At 40.3% G+C, this 17514-nt stretch overlaps 1 protein-coding gene across 2 annotated transcripts; it reads left to right on the forward strand.

The window, feature by feature from the left end:
- The first annotated feature begins 200 nt into the window (after nt 1-200).
- On the forward strand, nt 201-16174 carry GDE1 (glycerophosphodiester phosphodiesterase 1). Of its 2 annotated transcripts, none has more exons than XM_010961076.3 (6): nt 201-623; nt 7580-7755; nt 9628-9733; nt 12196-12288; nt 14108-14319; nt 15543-16174. In XM_010961076.3, the coding sequence occupies exons 1-6, from the start codon at nt 363-365 to the stop codon at nt 15688-15690; spliced, it is 996 nt and encodes a 331-aa protein (XP_010959378.1). In that variant the 5' UTR covers nt 201-362; the 3' UTR covers nt 15691-16174. The 2 variants fall into 2 exon arrangements, with proteins under 2 accessions (XP_010959378.1, XP_045377171.1); XM_045521215.2 differs by having other exon boundaries at nt 484-623; nt 7584-7755.
- The last annotated feature ends 1340 nt before the right edge of the window (nt 16175-17514 follow it).

Here is a 17514-nt window from a genome sequence, read left to right on the forward strand (position 1 = left end):
TCCTATGACCATGGGACTGCTCTCATATCCTTCCCCTTGTATAGTCCGAAAGCCCTGGTAGAAGTGCAAACCCTCAATAACCCAAAGTCTCTTTGGAACGCCGCGGGGAGCCTGAACCAGCCTGGAGCCTGAGCCAGCCTCCGTTTCCAAGGCAGCCAGGAGCTCAGCGATCCCCCGCGCTGATTGGCTGGACCTCCGTCTCCTTCTCCGGAAGTGGCCGCCGCCGCCATTGTGCGGCGCTGGTCCACTCAAAGGGTGCCAGCTTCGGCCAGCGCTTTGGGGTCTCGTCCTAGCTTCTCGATCTCCTATCCGGGGAGCCCGGCGGGTCCGGGACTCCCGTCCGTGCCGGTGCGGGCGCCGGCATGTGGCTTTGGGAGGAACAGGGGGGCCTCCTGGGCCCTTTCTCCTTCCTGCTACTGCTGCTGCTGCTGGTGACGCGCAGCCCCTTCAATGCCTGCCTCTTCACCGGCAGCCTCTACGTCCTGCTGCGCCTCTTCAGCTTTGAGCCCGTGGCCTCCCGCAGGGCCCTGCAGGTGCTCAAGCCCCGGGGCCGCGTTTCCGCCATCGCCCACCGCGGCGGCTGCCACGACGCGCCCGAGAACACACTGGCGGCCATTCGGCAGGTGAGTCCCGCACGCCTCGCGCCCCTCCGCCCCTCCTGGGAGCTTGGACTTCTGCCTGTCCTTCCGAAGGCTCCCCATCGCTCTCATGATAGCCTTCCTAGTTCTGCATTTGTCCAAATGGAATACATTCAAGGGGCCCGCAGACCCTCAGCATTGTGGAAAATCTCCCGACTTCAAGTATTTATAGAACACTGCAGATACCTACGTATTTGCTGTGTACCCGGCACTGAGGGCAGTCATGAACAAGACAGAAAGGGCTCCTGCTTTCATAGAGCTTGCATTGGAGTAGGGGACACAGGCCTGAAACAAACACATAAATGAGTTATTGTAAGAGAGCAGTAAGTGCGATGAAGAAATAGGGTAATGGAATAAGGAATGACTGGAGGGAGGAGTTATGCTATTTTAGACAGAAATCCTCTCGGAAGAAGTGACCTTTGAACTGCAATGGGGATTATGCGGAACCAGCCAGGATCTGGGGGCAGAGTGCTCTGGGAAAAGAGAACAGCAGGTGCAAAGGTCCTGAGGTGGGAATGGTGTTAGAATCTTCCCGTAACAGAATAAGCAGCGTGTGGCCTCACTTCAAGGAACAGAACAAAGGCTGGTGTGTGAATGAAGTAGGAAATGTGACCAGGTTAAATAGAGCCCTGGTCAGTGGTTAGCTTACATATTCTAAATGGATCACCTTCACAGGAGCTGTTTTTGCTTCTCCAAATTATCGGAGTCATCTCCTTATCACCTTTACCCATGATCAGACACGCTGGCAGTGGGACTCCTGATAATTTCTGCCACTCCTTTTCACAGGGCTTTCTTGGCAGTCTCCTGACTTCATAATATTGACAGCTTGCATAGTAAGAGAGCTTATCAGTTGTCTGTGCACTTCTGTGGAAGTATATCTGACCCCCTCATTTCTCTCGGGCATTTTAACATTGAGTGGGTAGGAAAACTGGCTTAAACACACACAGCTCCTTCTAAAATTCAGCCTTCTAATTTCAAGCCCCAGTGCTCTTTATCGTATATTAGAATATGTTCCGGGATATAAAACTTGGACTGACTGTCCTTTCTTTGTCCAGCCGGGGACAGACAGTATTGTGTAATGAGCAAGTTACTTAAGCACTCAGTATCCCAGTCAGAGTCATGAGTAGGGTGTAGCAAGTGAGACACCCTAGGGTACCTCTCCTCACTCTAGTCCCCGCTCTGACCGTAATTTCCTCATCTGTAAAATGGGAATAATATTGGTGTCCACCTAATCAGTTGTGATTCCATGAAGTTGTCCACATAAAGTATTTGGCCCATAGTAAGACCTCCACAGAGTAAGCTCTTTAGGCCAAGAATCTAAGGATGCCTTGGTTCTTTAAAATTATCTCAGTGTAAAGTAAAAAATTTAAGTCTTAAGAAGGAACAGGGTCAGAAAGGCAGCCTTTAATTTGGTGAAGGGCACCTGACTCTGTGTTTATAAAACCAAGTTGTATCTTTTATGCTTCTTCCCCCTTAGTTCTTTTTGACAGAAGGGAGACAGAGCAGCTCTTCTTGTGTTCTGCTTAAAAATAAGTCTAAAGGTACTAAAGAATGTACTTTACATTCTAAACTTAAACTCAGATCGGATGAAGTAACATAGCTACACGGGATAGAATTGTCATGAAAAGAAATGATAATTACTTTAGGGAAAAAGCACATAATTGTTACTGGCTTCCATTTCAGTTTACCTTTATGTAAGTTGCCTTAAAGGATAATTCAGTGTTAACTGAGCACAGAAGATATTCATAAGTATTTACCAATGGATGTTGTGGTTTGCCAGGAACATGTCTGAATATAAATCATATTAAATGAGGAACTATGTATGTGAAATACACATACATGTATAGTGTGTCATATCCTGTTGTGTTGAAAGGTAAGTGTTGCTAAACTCCATTCCTGTCATGTGTGTTTAGGTTGAGTATGTCTTAAATATGCATAATTATGATAAATAACATTGTGCCAAGCTGATTCCTGTTTTCAAGAGATGTAATTTAGCTTGTTCCAATATCAGGTCATTATCAATGGGCTTTTTAGCCACAACAGAATTTAGGTACTGAAGACAGCTAGTACAGACTGCAGAAGACAAGGTCACATCCTCCCTCTTGACTTCAAAAGAAAGATGTACTTGATTTCCTTCAAAGTTTACTTTTTGTCCTGTTCTTCCTCCCTTTGCTTGTTTGAAGTTCATAATTTATATTCTTAAACATTTTACTATGTTAAAAGACCAGAGAAAACATTCTGATAGTGGTAGGATTTCTGGTAGATTATAAAATAGAGAAGGGAAAACTTAAGAGAGATGAAATGAATGTATTCCAAAAACAGATACACGGTTATAAACAGTGACAGAAGCATGAAATTAAACCCACAGTCTAGTTTCCACAGAGGGGGCCAGAGTGCAGCTTTAACAGTATAATTCAGATTATATCCTGTCCATACTTAAAACCCGCCAGTGGTTTTTCTGTTGTAGTTGGGTAAAGTCAAAACACCTTTCTATTTTGTGCCTTTCTCAAAGTCCCCACTCTCTTTTTAAACCATCTTGTGTTTGTTATTATGCTTTTGGCTTCATGTAATAGAGGATCTAACTTCAAATATTTCAGACAACAGAGGGACTATAATCATGTAACAAGAGGTGTGTGTGGGAGGTGACTTCCAGGATGGTTTATTCAGCTGTTCAGTTTGTGATTGTAGAAGACTCGGATTCTGCTGATCCATCCACTCTGCCGCCTGCAGCGTATTTACTTGCCCTCTTTGTAGTGGCCAGGTGGCCACTGCAGCCCCAGGCATCACCTTCTTACACATCAGCATCCGAACTCCAGAAAAGACTCCACTCCCTCTTCCATAAGTCTTTCCCAAAAGTCATTAAGTCTCTCTTGGACGCGCTTTCTCTCCCTCTCCCTCTCCCTCTCCCTCTCTCATACGCACACACACGCACGCGCACGCGCGCGCGTGCACATACACACATGGAGGGGACTGGGAATAATTCAGAGAAAGCTGAGCACTGGGGCAAGAACGGTCTCTACCAGCAGAGAAGAAGAAAGGGAATAGATCTGGGTAGGCAGTCAATACATTGTGGCTCCTTCCTATCTTGTAGCCTTTGTGTTATATTTGCCATTTCTTCTGCTTGGAAAACTCTTCCCCGGGGTCTTTGTACGGTTGACCCCCTTTTATCACTGAAGTCTCAGCTCACATGTCATATTCTTAAAGAGGCCTTCCCTGGTCATCGTGTCTAGTGACTCCCACCTGCCTTCACCTTCACAGTACCCTCTATTTTCTTTTTCCAATATTTATCACTATCATATACATGTAACATGTTTATAATCTATTTCTCCCCACTAAAATGTAAGATCCATGTTCCTTTTCTCCTTTGCTCACCACTCTCTCCTCACTGCTTAGAACAGTGCCTGATACATAGTAAGCACTCGATAAATATTTGTTGGAAAAGTTGTGAAGTACAAATAGCCAATAAGCCCATTAGAAAAGACCCTCAACATGATCAGCCATCTGAGAAATGCAAATCAAAACCACAGTGACATACGACTTCATACCCCCAGGATAGCTGTAGTCAAAAGACAGACAAAAACAAGAATTGGCCAGGATGTGGAGAAATTGGAACCTTCATACACTGCTGGTGAGAAACTAGCCTTGTGATTCGTCCAAAGGTTAAACATGGAATTATCGTCTGGTCCAGCAATTCCACTCCTAGGTGTATATTCCAAAAAAATTGAAAACAGGCTTCATGCAAAAACTTGCATAGGAATGCCCATAACATTTTCCATAATAGCCAAAAAGTGGAAACAACAGAAATGACCGCCAGTGATGAAAGGAGAAATCAAATAAGATGCATCCACACCATGAAATATTATTCAGCAAGAAAAAGGGATGAAGTCCCCATACATGTTATAACATGAGTGAACCTTGCAAACATTACGCTGAGTGAAAGAAGGTAGCCACAGAAGACTGTGTATTGTATAGTTCTACTAAATAAAATGTCTAGAATAGGCAAATCCATAGAGAAAGAAGTAGGTTAGTAGTTGCCAGGGACTGGGAGAGTTGAAGAAAGAGATGGGGACTGGCTCCTAATGGATATGGGGCTGCTTTTTGGGGTGATGAAGGTGTTCAAAACCTGATTGTGGTGACGGTTGCACAACTGCAAATATACAAAAGAAACATTGAATTGGATACTTTAAAAGGATGAATTTTATAATATATGAATAATACCTCAAAAAACATAATGAATTTATTAAAGCAGACAATGTTATCAAAGTAAAATTTACATACAATAAAATATGTATTTTCAGTATACAATATGATGAGTTTTGATAAATATATACACCTGAGTAACCACCGCCTCAATCCATTTCCATCACCCAAGAAAGTTGTGTTTTTTTGGAGTGAACCCCTACTTCTGCCTCTGCCCCAAGGCAGTCATTGATCTGATTTCTATTACCGTAATACACTGTACTGTTCTATTACTAAACTGCTAGTGTAGTCTCAAGCAAGCATCTTTAGTAAGTAAAATTTTAATAAAATTACAGTCTGTACACTAGTTTATGTGAAATTTGTATGTTTAGAAGAAAAAATACTATAATAAGAAATTTCTTGAAATAAATGAAAAATGAATATGATGAAGTATATACTAACATGTGAATTAGAATTGGGAGGGTTTAGCTTTTTGCCTGCTTAAGTGGGATAACAAAAGTATTGATAAAGAAAGTTGAATGCAGTCATTAGAAGATCCAGTCCAAGAAATTCTAATATGATGATTGTTTTATAGAACTTTTGGGCCTTAATAAACTCCACAGAAAAGACAAATAAATGAACTCGTTAATTCTAGAATTCTTGCTAAAATACAGCGTCTCACCATTGTTATTTTTTGTGTTGTAGCCAAATAAAAGTGGCCCTAATGAATGAAAGTGTAATTGAACCTAATTACTAGCATCAAAGAATAAGGTTTACATTTGTGTTACAGTGAGAGAAATGCACTGTGATTACTGGAAATGTGACCTTGTTTTATGTTATAAAAGATTTAACCCATGTGGATTTGCCAGTGGATTATTATCTTTAACTTAGAACAGATGAACCTTTTAATCTTATAAAAAGATGGACCTTTTAACCAGTATAAATGTAAGCATTATCATGATGACTTTTTCGCTGAGGTGTAAATGTTTTTCTACTCATAATAGCTTATACTTAGTGCCAGCACTGAGCCAGGCACCAAGATTTCATGCATTATTTCTAAATCTTCACAACTCTTAAGATCATTAGAGAAGTATCTTAAAAATGATGAAACTGAGGCTAGAGTAAGGTATGTAACTAGATAATACAGCCAGTTAGTGATGGAATTGGAATTTTTAGAGGGGGAAATCTTGGTCATATATGTAAAAAATCAAACTTTAAAGCCTAGAAGAAAATATAGTTGCTTAACTTTATAAATGAGGGGAGGAAAGGATTTAAATAAGATGTACCAATCTTCACATATAAAGGACATGATTAATAAATTTGACTATATTACAATTAAAAACATGTTAAAAAGAACAAAATAACAATGGCTAATATTTATTGAATGCTTACTGTGCACCAGTACAGCGCTATATGTTGTTTTTGGATAATTAAGTGTGTAGTAAATATATAAACACCTATAAGGGAATGATATGAAAATAATACACATCAACTTGGCAGTTGCCTCTGGAAAGAAAGGGGGGAGAATTTTAGCTATAACTATAGTGTGACAGCAAAGTCATATGGTTAAGGGTGCAGCCTCTGCCACACCCACATCTGTGTAACCCAGAGCAAGTTTCTTAATCTCTGTTTCCTCATCTGAAAATGAGACTATTAATAGTACCTTCCAAAGGGTTGTGAGGATCAAATCAGTTAATACATTTAAAGCACCTAGAATCGTGCCTGACAAATAGAAAAGGCTCAGCAAATAATAGCTATTATTATGTTGGAGGGCAGCAAGAGATTGAAGCAAATATGGCAAAATGTTAACTCTTGTTAAATCTTTTTTTGCTGTATACTGCTATCTCTGTTTGCATAATTTTAAAAAATTGTTCAACTTTAAAGTCTTGATCATAATGACCATTTCATGTCTTCGCTGTGACAAAGAAGCCAAGGAAGCAAACCCTGGATAGTGTGTCTAGGGGGAGCATGGCCCACAAAACTTTACAATCATGTTCTCTTTTAGATAAATTCTAGTGCGCCTTACTGAGCTTGCCAACTTGTTGGCCAACAGCCAGTGCTGCTCGCATAAACAAAATGTAGTGTCTGTCTCCTAGAAGCAGGCGTGGTGTTTCCGCTCTAGAGGATGGAGTCAAACCAGCAAAAACCTAACTCATCACACTTATGCCAAAGTCGTGCAGTATTCACCTAATCAGCGACTGCAGGGGAGTCATCAGACATACTGTACCAAACACAGTGTGGGTAAACAGTGGAACTTGTCGAAATATTTGTAATTGTAAACCATTAATGGCCCATTTTCTTTGGTTAAAACAACCAAAGAAAACTCAAATTCCAGAAGTCTCCCCATCTGCCACTGTAACTGTGGGAAGAGTGAGGAAATTAAAGTTTGAGGCATCTGTGAGTGTTGACTTTGAAGTAAGGTTAACATCTATGAGAAAGATAAACAAGTTTCTACTGTATTCAATATCTTGTAGTAACCTATAATGAAAAAGAATATGAAAAGGAATATATGTATGTATATGTATGACTGAGACATTATGCCGTACACCAGAAATTAACACAACATTGTAAACTGACTATAGTTCAGTTTAGAAAATGGGCAAAAATATCTATGAAAAAGAGAAACAGGTTGGCTTGCAATTTGGTACAGGAAGCGAATGTAATCAGTAAGAGAAACTGTCTGTTGGTCATCTTAAGTGTTTAGATTGCAAAATGACATTCTGTGGCCACTTGACATTAATATTGTTGGTGTTTTTGTTAAGGCAGCTAAGAATGGAGCAACAGGTGTGGAGCTGGACATTGAGTTTACTTCTGACGGGGTTCCTGTCTTAATGCACGACAACACAGTAGATAGGACGACTGATGGCACTGGCCGATTGTGTGATTTGACATTTGAACAAATTAGGAAGCTTAATCCTGCAGCAAATCACAGATTAAGGTGAGTGGTATACTGTTACCCAAACATGTCTTTCAGCTTGTGTTGGAGATCACAGAAGGACGCTGGCACCTCCTAATTACATCTTCTGCTCCAGGAAAGTTGTTTTGTTGGGCTTTGTTTTAAACTGTATACAGGTTTGCCAAGGAATGAGCAGGTGTGAGGGACAACAGAAATAGGCATGGATGTTTTTCATCTTTTCCCACTGAAGCCAGATTTGGCCTCAGAATTATTCTCAAGACAATACTCTAACATGACAATTATTGTACTGACATAGTAACTTATATGTATATATGTGTATATATGTATATCAGAGCTAGTCCTATAAGATGTATAACAAAAAAAAGGTTCTATAATGAAATAAGATCAAACCCTGCACTCTAGATGAACCCTTTGGGAATAAACAGTTCATATCAATCAGTTCTTACGTTAAGATTTCTCAAAGGTATATGACCACAGAACCCACACCCTTCCCACCATTAACAGCTATAGACACCTTGGAATTGGTATAGTGGGTGATATACTTTGAATGTGGTTATTTAAGTCCCTTTCCTCTTGTCTTCTTTGTAATACTGAAAAATATGTTATTCATGTCATATCAGTTCTCTGGACAGTGGTTAGTACTCCTTGAGTATTGAATATTTGACCCCATGATTTAGTTATAGTCCTCCCTGTAAGATAATTCAGACTTTATTTTGCCAGGAACTGAAAGAAATTAAAAATCAGCCAAAGGAAATTGTACTTTAGAAAGAATATTGATAACACTTGAAAGTTCTGAGTTCAGGCTGCTAGAATTTCTCTCTACTGTTACAGATATTTCATTGCTCTGCTGTAAGCAAGGGAAAGGCTGCTTTTAATATTACAGTGACATTGCAGCTAATAAGATGTCTAGTTCAAAGTTTCAGCACTTAAAGCAAAAAATGCTTAGGGTCTGCATCACCCTTAGAATCCTTTAAGAAGGCATGATATTGGAGTCAATATACCATCTTAATGCCCTTAATCCCACCAGTCTTTGTTCTATAACTGAAACAAATTGGATTTTCTTTGCTTGAATACCAAATAATTGGCTGATGTTTAGTGACCATGTTGCAGGAAAAAATAGATATTTTCTCTACAATTACCCTCAATGTGGTTAATGCTTATTCTGAGAGAGGAGTATGGAAACTAAACTGGCCAAAGGAACAGCAAGTTCATGTTTCTGATCTCTTACTCCCAGGGAACAAGCTTTGAATAGAATGACTGGCAGGATTCCCTGTACTGTTTGAATTTTATCTTTTTTCAAACCAAGATCTTACGGTTGAAATAACGTAGTTGAATTAGCATAAGTTAAATCATGTAGAGTGAAATTTCATTCTGTGAGAAAAGCTGATTTCTTATGTATCAGGCACTTAACTTTCCTTTTTTTTTTTTTTAAGAAACTTATGTATTAAAACATTATTTATTTTAAACAGTTGCACTTAAATAAATGCATAGCAGTCACAACAATGCAGTTAACATATGTATGTATTCCTAGAAATTTCAACTGCATAAGGTTCTGTTAGGGCAATTACAATCTTAAAAAAATTAAGTCTCTGAGTTCTCCAAAGATGCCATATTATACTCTGCCCTTTAGTGAGTAGAGTTACTAATTATATTATAAATCTAGTGATTGCCTAAAAATTAAATGATTTTTGTTGTTGCTATTCTTTGGCCAAGAATACCTGTAATTTGGTTCAAGTACACATGGTAAATTACCCCTGGACTTTGGTATGGTTGAAGAAAGTTGGGGAAAACACTCTTCCTTTGGTTGGGAGACATTTGTCAAACGTCTGTTTTACTAAACTTTTATCTTTCCCTTTTTCCTACAATGTCCTGTTCCTTTTCTGTCTCTTGTAGGAATGATTTCCCTGATGAAAAAATCCCTACCCTGAGAGAAGCCGTTGCAGAGAGCCTAAACCATAACCTCACAGTGTTCTTTGATGTCAAGGGCCATGCAAATATGGTACAGTTTATACGATAGACTGCACTTGTTAAAAGACATCTTACTTAATGACTAGTCAGTTCTGAAATTAACTGTATATTTTATTATCTATTTTTACAAATTATATTTGTTTAATGGAACTTTACAATGCAAAAGTCCACATCCTCAGGTAAACAGTAAATTATGGAACATTTTAACCTTCAGTGGAAGCTTTTAGCAACTCCCAGTATTCTATAACTAGCACAAAATAGAAGAATCAGCTTTCTCTTATTTGCATAAAGCATTTACAAAAGACACTAAATAAAGAGTAAAGAAGAAGCACATCTTGAACAGAACACTCAAGTAACCTCATGAAAGAGACTTCAGGAGTTGGACACAAGATCAGCTGCATCTGGCTGATAAGAGTCTAAACAGACAACTGTGGACTGAATTTAAAGAGAACTCCTATATTTAAGCTTCTGATAGCTAATAGGATATTTATCTTTTACGTAGATTTATCCTTTCTGTATGGTTTCTATCCCTTATGCATACTTTTCTTATTCTATGAATCGAGTAGTTACATACCCAAAGAAATTATAGTAAACTGTATGACATTCCTAATGAAAATCTTGCTGAAATTTTGGAACATACACTTTTACTCATAAAACGTATTACTGCACTAGAAATCAATGGGAAAATATGGTTCAGGTTATATTTGTTCTTTTATAACCAGCTTTTCAAGTACAAATACGTTTTTCTGCATTTGAACAACTTGGGTATTTTCCCCAGCAATAACTATAATCAGTAATGACCATCTACTGATTGAGAATTCTGACGTCAATTTTTTAAAATTAATCCCAGGATATTATTGAGACCATTTGTTAAAACCTGAAATATGATCCTCTAACTGAAGTACAAAAAGTCCCATATTTGAAGAAAGAGGAGAGTGGTGCTCTGGCTAATTTAATATTCTAGTTAAATGGTAGTTTTATATGTCTAGGATTTTCAGCTGGTCTGCATCAGAATTACCAGGAATACAGTTTAAAAATTGGGATTTCTGGACCATGCTGTCCAGAGATTAAATCCTAAAAATGTCTAGGGTTGTGGGGTCAAGGGACATGCATTTTTAAGGAGCACTTTAGGTTTTGTTGATGATACAGCCCATGTTTGGGAACCCTGCTAGGTCCTGCATTTCACCCCTGGTGTGCTGACCTGAATTCATGCTTATTTTCTTAGAATAGGGTGAAGTGAGGAGGGGAGAAGAATTTTTTTTGGTAATCTAGCTATTTGAGTGTTCTGGTTGGGTGCTTACAGATTGTGTGGGTAACACTGTGCAGAACATAGTGATCTAATTCACCAAAATGGGAGTGTAAAGGAACAGGTGTTGGCAGGAAGTTGGAGACAGTAGAGCCCAGGAGCCAAGATCACAGGCTTTGGAGTCCAGCGGACTGTGATTAATCTCTATCACTTACTACAGCGTAACCTTAACCTTGATAGGCTTCAGTTTCCTTGTGGGCAACGTGGGAGCAATGAAAGAAGCAACCAGCTAGGGCTGTTGTGAGAATTAGATCAAGAGTGCAGATGAAGCATCGCACACGGCACGTGTGTTAGTTCACAGCAAGAAAAGGACCAGCTCTGCAGCTCACGCTCCGTCCCGTTAGTGAAGGGAAGCATGACATGAATGCTTTCTGTGTTCTTTTTTCTCTTTTTGGAATGCATTTTGTTGCTTTTATTTGATTATAGGTAATGTGTGACTTTCCAAAAATTAGTGGTATTTCAAGAATTAGGATGTAGCGACGTTACATTCCACCCAGGATCTAGTCACCTCTGTTGTTTGATGCTACTGTTGCTCTGTGGCCAAATCTGTTAATTCACTAGAGGTTACAGAATGTCAGTGTTTTAATTCTATCATTTCTTCTGCATTTAGTAGCTAAACTACTACAAAAAGAAACTTCCACTCATCTTGGGAAGAGTAGGGAGACTTCTGGCTCTTCCCAGATCCCCCCTTGTCCCATTGCTTCTGCTCCATATTGGTGATGGATAACGTTTCCTCTGAGTCGCCCGGACTGAGAAAATCTACCCATTCTAGTTCCCAACTGGTTGGCTCCTGCTCCAGCTAGGAAAGGCAGAGGGTGACAGAGTTGTGGGTATAAAAGGACTTTTCCTAGGGCCTAAACTAGGGTGTAAGGGAAAGATTTTTAAATTTTACTCCCAGCCTCCACTGGCCTGTAGTCATTTTCCAAAGTATGACAAAGGAGGTGAACCTGTCAACAAAATAGTAAAGCAGCAGTACCCCAGCTTCTTCCCCCAGCATCTTCCTTATCTGCGATGTGAGATTAAAATGCATCCTAATGGATAGTGGAACCTGCCAGTACTCCTTTCAACACCCCTATGCATTAGGAAACTTCTGATTTATTTAACAGAGTTGTACTTAATATATAATAGTTATTGGCTGGGGCTACATTTTAATAGATTTTAAATATATGAATATTTCTGTTTTACAGGCTACTGATGCTCTAAAGAAAATATATATGGAGTTTCCTCAACTATACAATAATAGTATGGTCTGCTCTTTCTTGCCAGAAGTTATCTATAAGGTAAAATTCAGAATTTTTGCTCTGTATAATATTATGTTAGTTGGTGGTGATAACAGCAATGGGCTAAGTAAGCATAAGGGTAGGTGCTTGTTAAACTGAACTGAATCAATTAAGAGACTCCTCTTCTAAATTAACAAAAATTCAGGAAGGGTAAGGTACTTGCACCCCATTTTAAAAATACCATGATTCCTTTTTAGCTCCTTTCATCGTGTTTATAGGCTCATTCAAGTTCCTTTGATAAATGTTCTCAGAAAGAATTATATAGCTCTGTCTCACTAAGTGACAGCAGAATATACCTTTTTTAAAAAAATGACTGTTAATGTGGAGAATTTAAAATATGCATAAACGTAGATAGTAGGACAGTGAGCCCTCCTTGAGCCATAATCCAGCTGGTTTCACCCATACTCCCAGTTTTTCTCCCCAGGGTTATTTTGAAGCAAACTCCAGACATCATATCATTTTATCTGTAAAAATTACATTAAGTATCTTTAAAAAGTGATTCCTTTTTTGTAAACATAACCACAATTTAATTATCCCGTCTAACACCATTAACAAGAAGTCCTTAAGATGATTATACATCCAATGTATAAATTATCATTTATCTCAGAAATACATTTTTTGTTTGTTTTTTTACAAATTATTCGTTTGAATCAGGACCGAATAAGGGTTTCATGTTGTCATTTTAAATCTTAAAACCTGCAAGTTTTTTTTCCTCCCTTATGGTGCACTTACTGAAGAAACCAGGTTGTTTTGTAGGGTTTCTATACCCAAGTCTGGATTTCGCTAATGATGCCGTGATACAGTTTTACACATTCTTCCCTTCTGTATATTTCCTGTAAATTGGTAGTGAGGACTAAAGGTTTGATCAGCTTAGGTTCAATTATTCTTGGCCAGATAATTTCATAGGCGAGAGCTGTTTCCCATCAGGAGGCACAGAACGCTGACTCGTCATTGTCGTCAGCAGCTGTTACTGATGCCAGCTCTGGCAACTTACCAGCGGTTGCACAATGTCAATATTTTAATTCTATCATTTCTTCTTCACGTATTAGCTAGAATACGTCTATAAAAAGGAACTCTCATCTACTATTTAGTTACCCACTAGGCAAATAAAACACTTCATCTTGCCCTTTATTTACAGGTTCCAAAATAATGAGTTGGTCCTTCAACAGTGACCAACAGAGCATACATTTAAAATTTTACAGTAAGGGTGGAGCCTAGTGGGATATAAACTGTCATTGAGGTGAATAGTGTCATGGGGCTTTCAGACATTTGGATCAGAGTTTCCCAAACTTAACCTGACCAGAGGCCCTTAAAGTGTGTGATACATTCTGCAGAGGAGCAAAGAGCACAAAGAATTCCATCCACACCCCCCCACTCTCTGTTGCTCTGTCCTCATCCCCTGCCCCTACTTCTTACCTCTCTCTTCTCACCCCACTTCCACAACTCATTTTTCAGCCATTTTCTCAAGAAAGGATCAAAAGCTAACCAGCCCATCTTGAAATGATCATGGTTCCATCCTCATTGCATTCTTAATATTTATCTCTGGCCGTAATTTAAATCAATTTCCAACTGAAAGTTACCCTTGTGACAGTATTAAAATTTGACCCTGAAATGTTTTCATCTTAAAGATAGGGTTGCAGTTCTTTTAGAATTGTGAGGGAAGTCGCAAAGGATCTGTGCTGGAGTCCTTAGTAGACATGGGGGGCAAGGTACCGTCTATGACCACTTCGTCAAAATGAGCACACTGGCTAAAGAATAAATGAGAGGTATTCAAACTTAAGATACGATAATTGCTTTATTTTCCAAAATTCCTTTTCAGATGAGGCAAATAGATCAGGATGTAGTAACAGCTTTAATTCACAGACCTTGGAGCCTTAGCCATACAGGAGATGGGAAACCACGCTTTGACACTTCCTGGAAACAGTCCGTGTTTGTGGTAATGGACATTCTGCTTGATTGGAGCATGCATAATATCTTGTGGTACCTGTGTGGAGTTTCGGCTTTCCTCATACAGAAGGATTTTGTATCCCCGTAAGTTGGAAGATTTTTTTTATCTTCTCCTAACATATTTCCTGAATGTTCTTCTTGGAAAGGAAGGATTAACAGTGGACAACCTGGATTGGTTCCCACCCACAAAGCCCCCCGGTACCTTTATTAAGTTGGAATGCCACTAGTTTCTTATGTGGGAAGAGTTCAGGCATATTTCACCGTTTCCAAAACAAGTTGATCAAATATCCTTGGTTTTTAGTGCATGTTAAAGAAAAAATAAACATGCCAGATTATGATGAGAAAGATTGTATTTCCTTGTGATTGTCCCCTTTTGAAAGCCGACATCAGGCCCAGGGCAGAGCCACAGGGAAGACATCTCATGGGTACCTGCCTCATCTCTCGCAGCTTTCCATTCCCTAACCTGCTGGCGGTCTCTGAGTCTTTAATTTTTCAGCTTTATAGCTGCGTATTTCAGCCAATTATAGTAAGTTTCATACTATTTCAGGCAAGCATGCATTCAGTTCAATAAATGTTTGGCGTATTCCTGCAGCATTGCAAGGTACTGTATCAAGAAGCTGAAAGTGCTGTGGCAAAGAAACAAAGCCATGGTCTGCCTTCATGGAGTTTATAGTCAAGTGGGAGAGACAGATGCTAATCAAAGTCCAACAAATGTAAAATTACAGCTAAGATAAATGCTGTCTAAGAGAGAACGATGCACATGCACTGTATAATCTGTCCCAGTCAGAGGAGTCAGGGAAAACATCCCCAAGGAAGTAACAACTAAGCCAAGATCCGAGGGGAGAGTAGGAATTGAGGGGGGCAGGGGTGATGATCCAAATCAGAGGGGAAAACACACACGAAAGTGTTGTGGCAGGAAGGATCCTGGTTCTTTCAAGGAATTGCAAGCAAATCAGTACACGCACACAAAAGAATTCAGCACAGAAAAGAAGGGGGAAGTGTGGCATAAGATGAGGCCAAAGAGACAGGAACTAGGCCAGGTACGGCCTTCAACAGGGCTTCTTGTGTTTTGGCCGGGGTTGGGGGGCAGTCTTGGGTGAGGCGCAGAAGTGTTTTAAGCTGTAATGACTCGGAGGAGGCTCTCATGCTGGGTTTTCGAACACTCCTCTGGTTGCAGTAGAGCGGCCAGTTAAGAGGCTCTTTCTGGGCACTATTAGTCGTCACTGAATACCATATTTAGTGACCATCATAGATTCCTGGGGCAATTGGCATTATCCTAACAGGGTTGGTTTTCCCTCTTTCTCCAGGGACTACTTGAAGAAGTGGTCAGCTAAAGGCATTCACGTTATTGCTTGGACAGTTAATACTTTTGATGAAAAAAGTTACTACGAATCTCATCTTCGTTCTGGTTATATCACCGACAGCATGTTGGAAGACTGCGCATCTCAGTTCTAGACTTTTCCCCCAGGGAGGAAACATGGCTATGGAAACTGCCTGCTGACCTCACACAGGAATATCAAAATACTCTTTGTGCCAGCCCAAGCCCTTGGGGGGACCAGGTGGCTCACACAAGCAATAGTCGGTAACTGGGTTTTTACCTGAATCAAAGCAAAGCCCAGTGTTGCCACCGTGCTCCATGGAATGCTTGAGTTCAACACTGATGCTCTTGAAAGTCTGGGTCTGCAAAAAGGTACAACAGCTCCCGTCCCAACCTGGCTGAGGCACACACTGAGACCCAGCGAGGATAAGCACAGATTGAGTTGTGCAGTTTTGGGGGTGCAGATGCAAATGCATGGGAAATGCATGATCACTCCGAGTTGACATTTTAAAACTTGACACACTTACGTAATTTACTTATTTAAATATTTGTATTCGGCTATGTTATCAATGTACTGTAGACATCAAACTTGTGACCATACTAATAAAATCATTAAAAGGAGCACTAAGGGAAAACTGTGTACCGAGCATCATATCCTAAGACATAAAGAATTTAGAGGAGCTGCTGTCTGCAATCCAGTGACCGGGGTCCCTGGTAAGGTGTGAAGCCAAGAAAATGGTAGTGAAGTCTTGATACTAGTCTGAGGGGTCATAGTATCTTGAAGTAAGAGCTACAGACCACTAGGGGTCAGAGTTGCACCTTTTCAGGCCGCTCTACAACGTGATCATAGACAATTAGAACTGGAAGAGGCATCCAGGAACGTGGACCTCTTTTTACAAAAGAGAAAACTGAAACCATAGGAGGGAAGGGTCTTCACAGAAGTGACACAGCCGGTGACACAGAGCCTGATCCCACAGTGACTCAGACTTCTTGTTTACATTGGCCAGGAAGTTGAGTGGTTTAGCATGCATTATTGTAAGTAGCCCTCACAGAAATCTGACAGAGGTATTAATCCCTTTTTACTGAGAAGGAAACCAAAGTACTACAGAGTAAAAGTAACTTACCCAGGGTCTCAAGTTCCTTGGTGTAGTTGGGATTCCAATCTGGCTCAGTCTGAGTTCAGAGAACCACTCACCCTGTCTGCCTATATAATGCAGCGCCCTTATTCCCAGCTCTGCTCTTTCCCACCTGAGCTTCCAGGGGTCTTTCTCTAAACTTAAGTAGCAATACTTAAAATGAAGTTGAGTCTTTAAAAAGTTGCAATGCTATCTCTCCTCTAGCTTCCTCCCCCGCTGCCCCCTGCCCACACCCACCTTTCAGCCCCATCTGCAGCCTTGATCCCAGGCCCGCAGCTTAGTCATGACTTCCCTCCTGAGCCCTGATGGGCACCAGCCTCACCCATGCAGCAGCTAGGCCACCAGCGCACACAGCGAGATGATGCGAAGCAGACTGAGTTTTGCTACAGTTAGTGTTGGCAGGAAGATGATAACGGGCTTGGGATGTTTACAAAGAAATTTTCTTGAGTTTTAAAATGAACAGAAGGACAAAGATTCAATAAATGGGTATCTAAACTGCATATACTTGCATGGCATATTATGACTGGAGTGACAGAGGAAGAGAAAGTAACCAAAGAAAACATCCGTGGACTGAATTCCCCCTCTGGTCCTCAGAGACCACACAGCAACTGACAGGGAAGGAGTTCCTGTGGGCACAGCTCAGCATCCACAGCATCCCTCCTGTGCTGCGAAGACTTTTTGAGAGCCAGGAGTTCTCTTGTCTCCAGACCTTTATCCCAAATCCATATTGCACTGGACTCAGCCAGACCCAATTAGGGACTTAAATCCTATGCTAAGGTGGTCATGGGCCTTGAAGAATAGAGAATTCAGATCAGGAAAGAAAGT

The sequence above is a fragment of the Camelus bactrianus genome, chromosome 18 (genome assembly GCF_048773025.1).
Source record: "Camelus bactrianus isolate YW-2024 breed Bactrian camel chromosome 18, ASM4877302v1, whole genome shotgun sequence".
Classification (NCBI taxonomy): domain Eukaryota; kingdom Metazoa; phylum Chordata; class Mammalia; order Artiodactyla; family Camelidae; genus Camelus; species Camelus bactrianus.

What these genes read in the sequence shown, in the direction of transcription:
- GDE1 (XM_010961076.3), top strand. Translation starts at nt 363, where the DNA reads ATGTGGCTTTGGGAGGAACAGGGGGGCCTCCTGGGCCCTTTCTCCTTC. An exon ending in GCAGCAAATCACAGATTAAG is followed by an intron (nt 7,756 to 9,627) that starts GTGAGTGGTATA and finishes TGTCTCTTGTAG; the next exon opens with GAATGATTTCCCTGATGAAA. An exon ending in TGCCAGAAGTTATCTATAAG is followed by an intron (nt 12,289 to 14,107) that starts GTAAAATTCAGA and finishes ATTCCTTTTCAG; the next exon opens with ATGAGGCAAATAGATCAGGA.